Source organism: Merops nubicus, unplaced genomic scaffold (genome assembly GCF_000691845.1).
Source record: "Merops nubicus isolate BGI_N331 unplaced genomic scaffold, ASM69184v1 scaffold22280, whole genome shotgun sequence".
NCBI lineage: Eukaryota > Metazoa > Chordata > Aves > Coraciiformes > Meropidae > Merops > Merops nubicus.
The window spans coordinates 1-14,460 of NW_008585152.1; the positions used below are offsets into that span (position 1 = coordinate 1).

At 54.4% G+C, this 14,460-nt stretch overlaps 1 protein-coding gene across 1 annotated transcript in view; it reads right to left on the minus strand.

Annotated features, from left to right (window-relative positions):
- Window positions 1-1,472: 1,472 nt before the first annotated feature.
- Window positions 1,473-14,460, minus strand: part of PKD1 (polycystic kidney disease 1 (autosomal dominant)) — a gene marked incomplete at both ends in the record, with an annotated part of 13,281 nt that continues 293 nt past the window's right edge. Inside the window, 8 exons of the mRNA XM_008946743.1 lie at window positions 1,473-1,752; window positions 2,987-3,130; window positions 5,189-5,335; window positions 6,279-7,506; window positions 7,703-10,082; window positions 10,921-11,054; window positions 11,454-11,629; window positions 13,202-13,341. Of these exons, the coding sequence (XP_008944991.1) occupies window positions 1,473-1,752; window positions 2,987-3,130; window positions 5,189-5,335; window positions 6,279-7,506; window positions 7,703-10,082; window positions 10,921-11,054; window positions 11,454-11,629; window positions 13,202-13,341 (4,629 nt within the window). The remainder of the gene's footprint in view (window positions 1,753-2,986; window positions 3,131-5,188; window positions 5,336-6,278; window positions 7,507-7,702; window positions 10,083-10,920; window positions 11,055-11,453; window positions 11,630-13,201; window positions 13,342-14,460) is intronic.

The following is a 14,460-nucleotide window of genomic DNA, read 5'->3' on the forward strand; positions in this document are numbered from 1 at the left end:
GTGCCAGGGCTGGCACCCCCCGGTGCTGCCCCTGCCCCTTCCCCGCCGCTGTCCCGGGGCATGCAGACGGGCTGTCACACCAGGACAGCTTGGAGAGACAGCTTCAGGGCCTGCAATGGAAAGCCCTGACCCCCTCTGGATTTTTCTGATGTTTAAGGGTTTCTGCCCAGGTGTTTGTGGCCCGTGAGCCTTGAAGGGGTTTGTGAAGAGCTGATGAGGAAAATAAACCCAGGGATGACTCCAGTGCGGCTGGGGACAGCACCGAGCCAAGGCCACAGGTTCTGCACAAGCCCTTCAAAGCCTGACATTAGACAGAGGATCAGCGTGGCCCTCAGGCAGTTCAACACCTCAGGAACAACCATGTCCAGGATAAAACCTGCACAAAGGTTTCCCTGGAGCTCCCAGGACTTACAGGGAGTCCTGTGGGAGCTGGACATTTGGGAAGCTCACTGCACGTCAGCCAGTGAGCACCAGTGGAGGTGCTGGCTCTGCCAGGGCTTGCTGTGCTGGACGTGGAGATGTGGGGTGAGGGACACGGGGCAGTGGGGACCTGGCAGGGCTGGGGAATGGTTGGACTCGATGATCTGAAAGGTCTCTTCCAACCAAAACAACTCTGTGATTCTATGACATTGACCCGTGGGGCTGTATCCCACGTGTTTCACTTCGGCTTCAAAACAATCACCAAGAGCTAAAATTCCCCTCACCCCAAGGAGGGATTGATTTCATAACTGTTCTGGGGAGCTCAAAACACACTGAAGTTCCAATCCTCTCAGGCTGAACACACTTCTGCTTCTCCCCAGGCTGAAGCTGGGCTTTGGTGACCAGCCCTCCCCACACCAGCAGAGTTCACCGTCTCCTCTGCAGCGTGGCTCCCCAGCATCTGTGCACAGCCAGCATTCATCTCCAGCACTAATCCTCTGAGGGAACGTGGCTTTCAGAGGCACTTATCCCTTGGCCCAAGGCTGCAGGCCATCAGCCAGGCCACTTTTCCAGAGCTGGACTTGTTGCTGTGGCCGCAGCTGGTAGTGAAGGTGACTGCCAATGGGAACATCCAGCCCACATGGCAGAGAAGGCCCCAGAGCTTTGTCTTTTGACTCTTCCCACGTATGTGTGACTCAGTTTTGGGCACCTATCTCCTTTTTCCTGCACTGAAATACCAGTCTCTTCTGCAAGTAGTGGCCTGGCCTGTGTATCACTGTTCAACTACATGAATTAGAAGAAGTGTCTGCCTGCTACCATGAAGTTTAGAGCTCCCTAATTTGGGCCCACAAAGCTGCTTAGGGTGCAAGCTTTGGGGATCAGAAATGGAAAGATCACTTCAGAACTCAGCCCTGGCCAACAGCACCCTGGGGTACAAGCTCGGGGTAAAGATCTGTGGGAAGAGGGGGAGCTGGTAACCCCCTGGTGATGGGAAACTCTTGCTCCTGAGGAGCCCAGAGGGCTGGTGGGTGCCCAGCACCACCCGCTCTCACCTGCACACTTGAAGTGCACCTTTGCCATCAGTGCCCGGAGGGGTCCCTGGGGGGACAGCCAGCAGGACCCCCCCACCGGCGGCTGGTTGGGGAGCAGGTCGATGGAGGCAAATCCTTCCTCCCCTGTCGTGAGGTCTGTGATGTGCAGGGTGAACGTGTACCCCTCCCCATCCTTCAGAGCCCCTGGCCTCAGCACCAGGTTCATCCCCGTGTCGCCAGTGGAGGTAGTGGTTTTGTCCAGGATGAGAGACTTGTTTTTAAAGCTGTGTGCCACCCATCTCTGCAGAGATGAAGAAGGGAAAGACAGGAGAGGTTTTGTTTAAATCTGAAGTGATGTCCTTAAAACGTTCTCAGATTGAGCCTCTTATAAAAAGCAGCAGATTTCTAGTGGGAGTGACTGCCAAATTTGCAGTTGATAATTCAGCTTTAGTCTTGGTGTGCTACAGCAACAAGAACTGGAACCTTTCCAAAACGTCTGGTGGGAATATTTCCACTGTGAGATCTACTTTAGTCTCTGGGATTACATCACCCTCCGACAGAATATTTCATAATACAGAATACAAAACACAGGAAATAAATTAAGTACTGGTGGAGTCTCCACGGGATCCCATGTTTTATGTGCTTCAAGCTGAACGTGTCCTGGATGGTTACTGTTAATAGCACAAACCTACAGGCCTGACAAGAGGAGTGAGATGGGCAGCAAATGCCACACAAGTACATGCTGGGAGCAATCTAGACTAGATCTCACAACAGGACTTCCACTTCTCAGACCTGCTTCCTTCAACAGGTCACAAAGATGCTACATGGTGGAGTCTGTCATTAGAAACGGGCATGAGGGACTTGGGGGATCAGAAGAGACTGGACCACCTCTGCTGGAGCCACCAGAATAACAGGCAAAATGCCAGTCAGCAGGGAGAAGAAAATGCTCTGCAGGTCTCTTCTAGGAAAAAAGGTGGTTTTTGTGTGACACGAGCTGGTCACTCATGGGCTTGGCTTGAAAATGACACAGCAAGGACTTGCCCTTGGGTGGGTAGAGACATGGATGGAGGACTGACAGGCCACATGTCCTGCAGCCTACAGGCACAACCCAGGGCAAGGGAAAGCTCTGAACATCTCACAGGGCATCCAGTGGCTACAGGACATGGCTCCAGGAGAGCTGCACGGGCTCCCCCAGCCTCCCCCTGCTGCTGAGACACAGCATGGTGCGTGGGAGCCCCACGGCACACCAGGCAAGGGCCTCTTCCAAAGTTCTGGCTCTGGAAGCCAGTCCTGCAGCCAGTTCCAGGGGCTGTGATGAAGAGCAGTATCAGCCAGGCCTCCTCATCCCCTCAGCCAGACCCAGCCTGCCACTGCACTCACGGCCAGAGACTGTTTCCCCTCCTTGTCTCTACACCACTTTAGGTCCAAGACATTATTTCTCACGCAGCCCTTTCCAGCCTGGCCTCTCTGACTCCCCCCTTCTCCCAGGAGTCCAGCAAAGGTGAAGCAAAGACCAGCCTTGCTGATGACTTTACCCCGAGCTTGGAGTCGTTGTGACAGTTCTGGCAGGTCCCCTCCAGGTAGACATAGGAGCTCTTGCTGACTTCGTAGACAGACTGAGCCTTGCAGGAAACACACTCCAGGGACACGATAGGGACTCCCCCCCTCTTGATGAACACCTAGGGAAACAAGAGGCCCCATCAGGAGATCTGAGACAAAAACACAGACATCCAACAGAGAGGCAGACATCCCAGCACCTGGTTCTGCAAGGAGGAATCGCTCTGCACCAGCCCAGACTGTGCTAAGGGAACAGCAGAAAGGGATTTCCAAAGGATTTCAGGCCAGACTTGAGCTACATCACTTTTCTTACAGAGCAGCAGTCTAACTGGGAAGAGAAAAACCTCCACTACAGCACAGACCAAACATCTGCTGAGCACCTGCCCCAGGAGAAACTGCAGCTCTGCTTTGCTATCTGTGGGCCAAACTCTGGGTCCTGTGCCTGCAGCCGTGGAAGCTGGGCCAGAAGGTGGGGTCAGAGCAGCTCTGCTGAGGACACAGCAGCCTGGGGGCAGGGGCCCTGTCCCCCCCAGAAGGCTGCTAAATGGGAAGTGTTTGGAGCCCTGAGAAAGGGAGGGCTCAGGGAGAGCCAGGGAGCCTGGGCTTCCTGAGGATGTGCTGCCCTCCCCAAAGCCAGCACGGTCCCACGGCCTCTCCCATCCCTGCTCTGATCTAGAGCTTGGCCCAGAACCTCACACCATGTTTTAGAACCCTTGGGCTCTCGAGTGCACTGCCTGTGCAGGGCCATCATTTCTGACACTCCTGCTATCCCTGAGAGACAGGAATGATGATAAAAGCAGCCAGAAAAGAGCTCCCACTGTGCATCAAACACGTCTGGCTCTGCAGAATGGAAGAACCACCTTTCCCAGAGTGCCATCTTCACAGAACCATGGAAGCATAGAACAATTTGGGCTGGAAGGGACCTCTAAAGGTCATCTAGTCCAACCAGTGTCGTTCCAGGCTGTTAGCTCAGCTCTAAGCAGCCCATCTCCAGACGTCTACCACACCTCCCTGGCAAAGCACTGGCAGAGAGGAGAGCTTTAGCTGAGGGGAGGCTCAGACACGCCGGCTGCTGAGCTCTGACCCCTGCACTTTGTCAAAATTCCAGCTTTTGACAGAGCCCTCTGCTCTGCCATAACGAATATCCTGAACTCAAAGACAGTGATGAAGACGTTGTTTAATATGGCAGAGCTTTAGGAGAGGAGAAGGACTCCCCAGCTCTAAGCCTGAGTGCATTGCAGCTCCATTCATTCCTACAGCATGTGCAAATTTCCTGCGACACTGGAATCATTGTTTTGTGCTCATGCGTGGAAACCAGCTAGTACAGAATGTCCTTGAAAGACTATCAATTGAGTTCTTTTTTTCTTTTTATCCTCCAGCTTTGGTTTAAAACCCAGGCAGTAAGAGTTTCCACTTTCAGACTAACTACATCTCCCATTGCCAAAGGCCCCACGATGAACGGTTCTGACAGAAACCATAAGTGCTGCCGGCCTGCAGATGTGTTCAGTGTCAGGCTTCAGCTGACATAAACAACGTGCACTCAGAAAAAATCCTCCCTTAAAAACATTCAGCAGAGAAGAGAGGAACTGTTGACAGTAAAATTAAGTCCCAGCTCTTAGGAAGCTCTCTCTGGGCAAAAAACCGAGGGTGCTGTGACACGGGGAGAGCCTGGGACTGCAGGCAGAGCTGGAACTCCTCCCGACCACAGGCTCCTCTGCTGTCCTCCTGCAGCAGATCTGGGGCTGCAGACGCTCAGTCCCAGCAACAGTGGCCAGAACCAGCCAGGGCTGGGTCCCTAACGCAGCCTCTGCACAGACAGAGACTAACCCCAGTTCTAAAGGAGGGAAAAAACTAAAAGGGGTTATCAGGACAAGCCCCAAGTGCTGCCTTATATCCATAAGATGAATCTATCAGGAAATATCAGTGTTTTTTTACCACAGACCTGGGTGGGATCAGTTAGGGAGTGGCAGCAATGCCCTGATCTCAGCTCCCCTGCCTTCCCGTGCTGGCTGGTGCAGGCAGAGGCGCTTCCACCCCCAGCTGAGCTGGGCCCAGGGGACAGAGCCTGGGGAGCCCCCGTGGCTGGGCACAGCCGTGGGTCCAGGAAATTCCTTATGGATAGAGCCCCGGAGCTGCAGTGGGAGCAGCAGCCCAGGGGGGCAGCCTGGAGCAGTACGTACGGTTTGGTTGGTGGCCTCGGGGCTCATGCCCTCCTTCCTGACAGTGAGGTCGAAGGTGTACTCCACACCTGCTTCCAGGGCAGCTTTGGAAATTGTGACAATTCCTTCCTTGGCACTGAAATTCAGAGAGCACCCTGCAGCCGAGCTCTGCTTGCAAGGAGAAAAGAACTTTCAAACCCTCCTTGGTACGGGTGCACGTCGGGTTAGTCCCCAGCCCAAACACTCAGGTCCACACACAGCCACTGCTCCAGATCTCCCTGTGCAATGCCACCTCTGGGGTCGCAGCAACGGGGTGGTGGGTGGCCAACACAGCACATTGTCCTGCTCTTCAGGTTAGTAAGCAGTACTTGGAAGACTCTGTATTTCACCTGAGCTTCCAATTCTGATTTTATAGCCATTAATTCTTTATTAAATGGCTTTTAACACAAAAAGCTCACGTTAAATTGCAAAGTCTAATCCACACACACACTCCACATCTTTCTATTTTGAGGTAAAAATAGGAAACAAAGGCTTTTTACAAGGAAAAGAATCCCACATTCAATTAGAAAATGCTCCCGAGGTGGATATCCCCTGAGTGTCTGAAGGGCAGCTCCCCCTTGCCCTCCCACCCCTGTGGGGTCACACCATCTCAGCGTGTGAGGACAGGGACCATGACTTGTGGTCACTTGACTCCTCTGACTGGCCCCTGATGGCATTAGAGACATTCCACTGGAACAGGAGAGGGACCAGAGCCCTCAGGCCCCAGGCTGCAATCACAGCAGCTCTGTAACACCTTCAGGTTACACAAGGAGCTACATGGAAACTGTGACCCCACACAGAACAGCTTCCAGTGCCCCCACGGCTGCCAAGCCCAGGGACTCTGCTCAGCACTGGCCTGCAGCAGCTCCTCCCAGCAGCTGACCCACCATCCCCCCGAGCTGGCAGCTGAGAACCTCTGCAACCCTCCTTCGGAGCAGCCTTGTTAAAGGTGCCCACAAAAAGCTTCATAAACCCACCATCCCAACCCAGGGACATCTGCAGTGGAGCTGATGTGCAGTGGGAGCTAGCTCCCAAACGACCACCCTCTCTGGCTGTGCCAAACTGCTCTTACCTTGGAGGAGAAGGTACAAGACCAATCGTACAACAACGGCGTCTGTTCACCGTCGTCCAAATTCGGGTCATAGGACTTCTCCCCATCCAAGATTAAGTCCTGAGTGTTGGACCATACACGGTAGGACCCCCCATCAATGATTGGGACCAGCTTACTTGGTATCACAGTCACATTGGCAAAGATGCTTTTGGACAGTGGGGTATCTCCAAAGGAGACGATGAAGATGAAGCAATAGTTCCCCACTGCCAGGGCGAGCTTGGGTATAACTAGCTGGGGCCTGTTCACATCAACGTTTGGCAAATGGATCCTGCTGGAGTCATCCAAGTTCATGCAGCTGGGTGCTCGGTAGATCTCCCAGAGATGTTCTGTCTGGTACTTGATGCAGCCTCGGAGGTCAATCTGTGCCTCTAGGTAGTTCCTCTGGGACCGCTTCATGACCACCTGAGGGGGCAAGGCCAACTCCACCTCTGGCTCCTCACACTCCAGGACTTTGACAGTGATGGTGAGGTGGGCTATGAAGAAGCTGATGAGATTGGTGGCATTCACCTCCACCAGGTAATCCCCAGGACTCAGGTAAGAATAGTTGGCCACTGCAACCCTGGTCATTTGAGTGGAAGAGCCATCCCCAAAGGTCCACAAAAACTCCACACTCCTGCTGCTGGGCACCACTGCTGCTTCAAACAGTGCTGTCCTGTTGACAAAGGCATTGGAGGCAGTGAGGGAGACGTGGACTATTGGGTCTTGGACCTGGATGGTTCTGGTGATATTGATACCTCCCAAGTCATTGAAGGCATGGAGGTGAATCTGGAGCAGCCCTGCAGCCTCTGGGGTGTAGGAAACACTCTCTCCTGCCACAGTGACCACGGATCGACCTTCCTCTTTCCACAGGGAGAACTGCCAGGAGAATGACACGCGGGAGCCACTCCCCACCTGGGCACTGAAGGTCTTCTCTGTGCCCGTGGGTATCCCTTCCTCACAGCAGTTCAGGAGCCTGACGTCACGGATGGCCTCCAGGACAGAGATGAGCACCTGGGCGTGGGCAATGCTGATCTGGTTCTGCACGGTCACTGTCACCAAGTAATCACCACTCTTGGTGAACTCGTGGGTGTACTTGGACCCGTTGAGCACCACGGAGTAGTCCCCACTTATGCTCACCAAGTAACTCACAGAGGTCCCCGACAACATCCTGATGACGAAGGTGACCCGTTCCCCTGGCTCCACCACCTTCCTGCGGCGTGGGCAATGCTGATCTGGTTCTGCACGGTCACTGTCACCAAGTAATCACCACTCTTGGTGAACTCGTGGGTGTACTTGGACCCGTTGAGCACCACGGAGTAGTCCCCACTTATGCTCACCAAGTAACTCACAGAGGTCCCCGACAACATCCTGATGACGAAGGTGACCCGTTCCCCTGGCTCCACCACCTTCCTGCTGAAATCCTGTCCAGCACTGAGATGTTCCTGCTGGCCAAGGCCCAGCTGATGTCGTTGGATGCGTTCAGATAGACTGTATAAAACCCTGCTGTGGGGAACGCGACCGCCACGGACTGGCCACTCAACGTGCCATTGGGCACCTCCCAAAGCCACGTCACTTCAGTCCCTCTCTGCAGCTCCCCCTCAAAGACCACCGTGGAGCCTGAGGAGACGTATCTGCAGTCCAGTTCTGCAGTGCCTATGCTCAGCCCCTCTATGACCTCCTCTACACAGACAAAAACTGTTGCGTTGGTTGAATCCAGCTTGTTTTCTGCTCCAATGATGACCTCCATCATCCCAGGGCTTTGGAAGGAGTGTAGAACGAAGGGTTCAGAGGTCACCAGAGAGAAGCCATCCCCGAGGTACCACACATAGGTGACACCAGTGCCACTGGTTATGGTGGTACTTATGTTAACAGAGGCATTAATAGCAACTGGGTTGGGGAAGGCGTGAGGCTTTAGAAGACCAATGCTCTCAACGAACTCCAGCGTCCTGTTAGCAGTTCCACATCCCAGCATATTGGTGGCTTTCAGGTAGACAGTGTAGTTTCCAGCTTCTAGGATGGTCAAGGAGAAAGTTTTCCCAGTGGAGGTCTGCACAGCGCTGCCATCCCGCTGGGCGACCCAGCTGTAAGAGATGTTTGTTCCCTCTCTGACCACTGCCTGCAGATGGAGCGTTTTGTTCGTGGGGAAATAGAGGTCCTCCACCAGGTCACTGCTCACCACCTGCAGGCCTTCGATCTGCTCCAGGACGTAGACATAGATGCTGTCCTGCAACGAGCTGATCTTGTTCTCCGCCGTCACGATGACGTTGAAGGTGCCCACGGAGCGGAAGGTGTAGGAGATAGTGGAGGAGCCTTGGATGGGCGTGCAGCGGTCACAGAGGATCCACGAGTAGCGGGTGGCAGTGCCAGCTGCCAGGGTGGCTACGAAACTCACCGAGCCATTTAATGGCACCACAGTCCTGCTGGCATTGATGGTCAGCCCCTGCAGCCGCCGCTTCACCGTGACGCCGACGACGGTCTCGTTAAAGCTCACGTCGTTCCTGCCCGTCACACTGACAGTGTAGTGCCCTGTGCTGTTGTAGGAGTGGGCAGCGACCTGCCCAGGCTGGGTGGTGCCATCTCCAAAGTCCCAGCAGTAACTCACTTTGGTTCCATTCATGCTGGCAGAGAACAGGTAGATCTGGTTCAGCTCCAAAACGTCGGTGCCGTTATACTCAATCTTTGCTCCCCCAACTGGCTCCTGCACTTCCACAAACGCCGTGTCGTTGTTGAAAGAGACGTTGTTGGAGACGGTCACCGTGACCAGGAAGACCCCTGTGTTCTTGTAGGTGTAGGTCACTTCAGTCCCACTCGACCTCGTGGACTCGTTGTTCCCGAAGTCCCAGCGGTAGCGGTACTGGTAGAGGGGCAGGGCGCTGACCTGGAAGCTGCTCTCTTCCCCAAGCCTCACGAAGGGCTTGGCGGGGAGAAGGGTGACGTTGAGGATCTCGGGCTCCACGCAGACGCTGGTGAAGTAGTGAGCCTTGTTGAACCTGCTGGAGAGAGTCAGGGAGAGCGGGAACGTGCCGCTGCGGGTGAAGTTGTGCGTCACCACCGGGTCCCCACCGACCGTCACGTTGGAGGAGCCATCTCCGAAAGTCCAGTCAAAGATGTACTCCTCAGGGTCCCCCGTCACGTAGGCGGTGAGCTGCACATCGGGGTGCTCCAGGATGCAGGAACTCGGCTCTATTTTGAGCACTTCCAGGACAAATATCCACAGAGGCACGGCCTGGGAGACGGAGTTCACCGGGTTCACGGCCGTCACGTTCACGGTGCAGTTGATGTCCTTCACGTAGACATGTTCTACCACTGGCACCTGACTCCTCAGCACTGTCCCATCCCCCATGTCAAACGTCCAGGTGATGCTGTCCCCAGTCTGCACCGAGGCATTGAGGGTCACAGGTGCCCCCACCTCTGCTGCCTCATCCACAGAAACACGGAGCCCGGTTATCTCCTCAAACACCTGGTAGCACTCAACCGTCTCCACGCTGCTGATGGTGTTGTTGGCCGTCACGGTGACGTTGTACACCCCTCGCCGGGGGTAGCTGTGTGTCACTGCAGAGTGGCTCTCTGAGAACAGTGAGGACCCATCCCCAAAGTCCCAGGTGTAGACGACGCCGTAAGGAGATGGCAGCGGATGGGCTCTGAAGGTGACCGGGCGGCTCACCACCAGCACGTCCTCCTCTGCTTCCATCTTCACATCGACCAGGTAACTGTGGATGTGCACTGGGCTCAGGTGGGTGAGGTTCTCAAACTGGTTGGACACGACAACCACCAGCGTGTACTCGCCTGCATTGGAAGAGGGCAGAAGAAGACCAGTGGTGAGGACGGGCTTGAGCAGCAGCTGCCTCGGAGCGCGACGGGCCCTGCAGGGACAGACCCTGCTCCTGGCTGCCCACGCCTGGGCTTCCCTCCTCCAGCCCAGGGCCAGCAGGGGTCACAGCCAGGCCAAGCCCGTGGGGACCAAACGCCAAGTCAGAAGTCCTGCCTGTCTGCCCAGCCCCAGCCCCTGCCATGTGCTGCAGCCCTCCCGACCCCCCTCCCACCAGCACGGAGCTCGCCGGCCGCTCATCCCCCTGCTGAGACTGCCCAAATGCCCTTCAATGCTGAGCTCAGTGCTTACTAGATCATTTTGTCAAATACGTTTTGCAGACATATTATGAGTCCCCCAAGAGATTTTTAAAGTTTACTTGTATAAATTCAAGGTTTGATCATGTACTCGGGGATTTTAACGAACACAGATGTCTCAGAGTAAACAAACTGACATTTATCTGCCCCTCTCTGTGTACATTTCCCAGCGTTGCTGGGGTTTATTCTCATGTATGTTCCTACCAGCTACACAAAAGGAAGATGGTATCAACTGCTGGAAATTCAGAACAACTTTTTTACTGCCATTAGACAGGCAACCAGCATTACAAAAGCCACACACATCCCAGATGCAGACGCTTAATGGCATCAACAGAGAGCAGGTTCTATATGGCAGTGTCATGTAAATGAGATTTTCTAAGTAAGGGTCTTCTTCCTCCTCTCCAACAGAAACAAGGTGGAGTTACACCCTCTCCTTGTAACCCCCAGGCAACAAAAATGCCCGAGCCCCTTCTACCCCAAAGAACCATCCTGAGCATACCTGGGTCCTGATAGACGTGTGAAACGTTGTGCTCAATGACAACCTCATGGACGCTGGGATCAGGAACAAGGAAAGACTTGTTGTAGGGAGGTTTGAACAGGTATGTCTCCTGGACACCATCTCCAAAATCCCACCTGGAAAAACACGCAAAGCACGTTACACTGCACAACAGGGGATTCATGGAGATCCCTGAGGAACCCTGGCCTGGCCTAGGGCTGTGGGGTTTCCAGAAAAAAACATAGGAAGCATAATGCCAAGAATCAAAGCACACTGTGAGGAGAGGACAGCACTGCTGAGAAGAGGAGGAACCTGATACTGAAGCCACGCTGCAATCCTTTAGAAGCAAAGTCTTTAAGCCTGAACTATAGGTCACATCCAGTATGACCGAACCACACCTTTGGGGGCTTCAAATTAACCAGAGAACAGCTCAGAAATGGGCCAATTGCCACTAGCTGGGAAGAGAAAGAGTGCAGGCAAGACTGGAAACGATGCACAGCAAGGCCCTGAGTTCAGGCAACTTGCAAAGGACTCACAGGAACATGGCATCCACTGCGGAGTCCACCCGCACCCTCGCCGCAAGCTCCACGGGGCTGTTCTGAGGGAGGGCTGGCAGGACACCCAGCACAGTCAGGTTCTTCATCCTGTTCATCAGCTCCACTGTCACATTGTAATTGACCGTAAAGTTACTGACGTGGTTGGAGGCGGTGAGCTGGGGAGGACAGTGGGACAAAGAATGCATTTGGGATCACCTTGCCATGCTGCCCTCTCCTGAGAGTGGGGCTTCACTGGGCTGAAGAGGTCCCACCAGGCAGGAGACCAGATGGGGTCAGAGAAGTGCTGCCTGCAGGACAGGGAGGCAGGGGCAACAGCCTGAATGGCACTGGAAAGCAGCACAGACTGGAAGGTCACCTAGTTGATAAAGCCACCTCTTGCTGGAACCACCACATCTCTACCACTAAAGTCAGCCTGAGGAAGGACTGGTTCTACAGCAAGAGGACAAGGAGAAGAGCTTCTCATCCCGAGACTCCTCTGGCTCTGAACTTGCCAGTCACCCTTCTGCCTGCTCTGATGTGCCCCACACAGTGTCCCCAGCTGCTGAGCCCAGGCACTTGCTGCCCCCAAGGGGGCAAGAGCCACCCAGCTTCCTTAGGACAGAGGCAGAGCAGTGCCTCCAAGCACAGAGTGGGGATGGGAGAGATTCCTCAAACCAAGCACGCCAAGGGCAGCTCCAGCACCCTGGGTGTAGTGGGCACAGAGAGAGCAAAGTTGGGCAGAGGAGGGAAAGGGAGAATGGACAGACAAGAGGCTGAAGAGATGTGACAGAAGTAGAGCAGGATCCTCAAGATTATCTAGGCATGTAACACTGATGTAGCACCTAATGAAGAATCACCCTGGCACCTCCTCATCTTCAAACCCAGGTGAACAGAGATCACCTACCCCAAGAGATAAAAGCAGCCTGTGTTCAGGGTTCTGTGGATCTGCTGCACTGAACCCATGGAGCCCTGACTAATGCCACCCTGTCAGCTCTGTAAGTGAAAGCAACCCAGGCTCACCAGTGCAGGGCTTCACACAGCACATCAGTGCGAAGGACAGGAGGGCACCAAGGCAGTTAGGGCCAGCACGTCCTCAGAGCTTGGGCTGCCTGATGTCTCTCCCAGGAGCCAGCAGTTACCCTGTGAACAGCTTGGAGCTCAACCAGGACCCTGGGCATGACACAGAAAGATGTTCTGGCCACAGATAAGCTCCTGTTCCACAATGGATACCTCCCCTCTGGCCAGACTCTCTGCTCTGTCCTTCTGGGGTTGTGACAAAACCCAGCACTCCAGTCTGCACCAGCAGAAAGAAAACACAACAGAGGCCAGAAGAGCTTGTGGCAGAAGCTCTGTCCTGCCTAGGAAAGTCTTACGTTTGCATCCTGCCTCTGCCTGGTTCTGGATCCACATCTCCTGGCTGCCAAAGCAGTGGCCAGCACCCTGCAGTGGGGCTCCCTGCCTCCTTCCTGCTGGGGAGGAGTAAGGGCAGAGGCTCCATGAATAGAAAGGAGAACATGGAGGAAAGAGGAGAAAGCAAAGGTGAGGAAGACAGCAAAGTCAGCTGTAAGGGAAGGACAGGAGGGAGCTTGCTATTTGCATTTGCAAGAGCAGCTCAGTGAGAAACAGAGAAGCTTGTTAGGAGCACAGTGAAAACCTCCTCAACTCAACTCTGCCTTCTCCTCTCCCTGCTGCTTTTCCTGCCTCCTTTGTGGGATTGAAGTGGTACCATGGGAAACGCCTTGGCTTACCGAGAGCTTGTACACAGCAGGGCTTTGGTAGATAACGTTGAAGACAACATTGTAAAAAGTGAAAGATGGTTTATCATCTACTGTCCATCGGAAGGTCACATCTGACCCAGCTTCCATCACAGGGATGTAGCTCTGAAAGGCATGAGAACATTTTTTACTAGTGCAAGAGAAAAGCACTCCAGCACTTCCCAGATCTCCAGCTGAACTGGCGAGAGAGCAGAGCCAGACTGGGAGGCATCACGCCCCTGCAAGGCAGCACTCCCAGAGCAGCACACAGAGGTGCAAGGTCACCTCTGGCTTTGTTGCTGGTAGAGAAATGCAGACCCTGACTCCATAAATCAGCAGAGCAGGGAGCAGAACCCGTAGCACCTGCTCCCACACCCTCAAGCTCTGCTCTTGTGGTCAGGTCTTCTTCTTGCTGGTTAAAAAACTTGCAGACACCTCTGCAGAAACAGCTCAGCTTCAGCCACACGAGCCTCTGACCCTCATCCATTGATGGTACCCAACCCAAAGTCTAAAAGTGTTGACCTGCACTAGAGAGGGTGGGCTCCCTCCTCACTCCTACAGTGCTCCTGAGCAGACCATGGCAGCCAGGAAGGGTGAGACCAACAGGCATTGCAGGCACAGGGTTCTGCCATAAGCAGCCAGAGGTTGAACAGAGCATTTCACAGATACCAACGGGCAGCTCTTGGACAGGTTCCCAGGGCTTGGGGGTAGCTCTGGGGCCAGGGGATTGGAGAAAAAAAAGACTGAGAACACCAGACTTTGATGGATGGATGAAACATTTTCACAGCTTCAGCCAGCTGATAGGGCAAGAAGAAACGGCCTCAAGTTGCACCAGGGGAGGCTTAGGTTGGACCTGAGGAACAATTTCTTGCCCTGGAGGGTTGCCCAGGGCTGTGCCAGGCTGCCCAGGGCAGTGGTGGAGTCCCCACCCCTGGAGGGGTTTCCAAGCTGTGGAGATGTGGGGTGAGGGACACGGGGCAGTGGGGACCTGGCAGTGCTGGGGGGATGGTTGGACTCCATGATCTGAAAGGTCTCTTCCAACCTAAATGATTCTGTGATTCTGTGATGTAAGGATTTAGTAAATTAAACCAAACCACCTGAAGGAGTATCTACCTTGACAAGTCAAAAGAAGGGAAATACTGGCCTGTCACAATGCCTCCAGTTCCCTGTGGATCTGGCAAGGCAGCATCCCCCTGTCCCCCTCGCAGGAGGTGCTGCCTCACCCCCGAGGGTGTCAGAGACGCAGCTGAGCT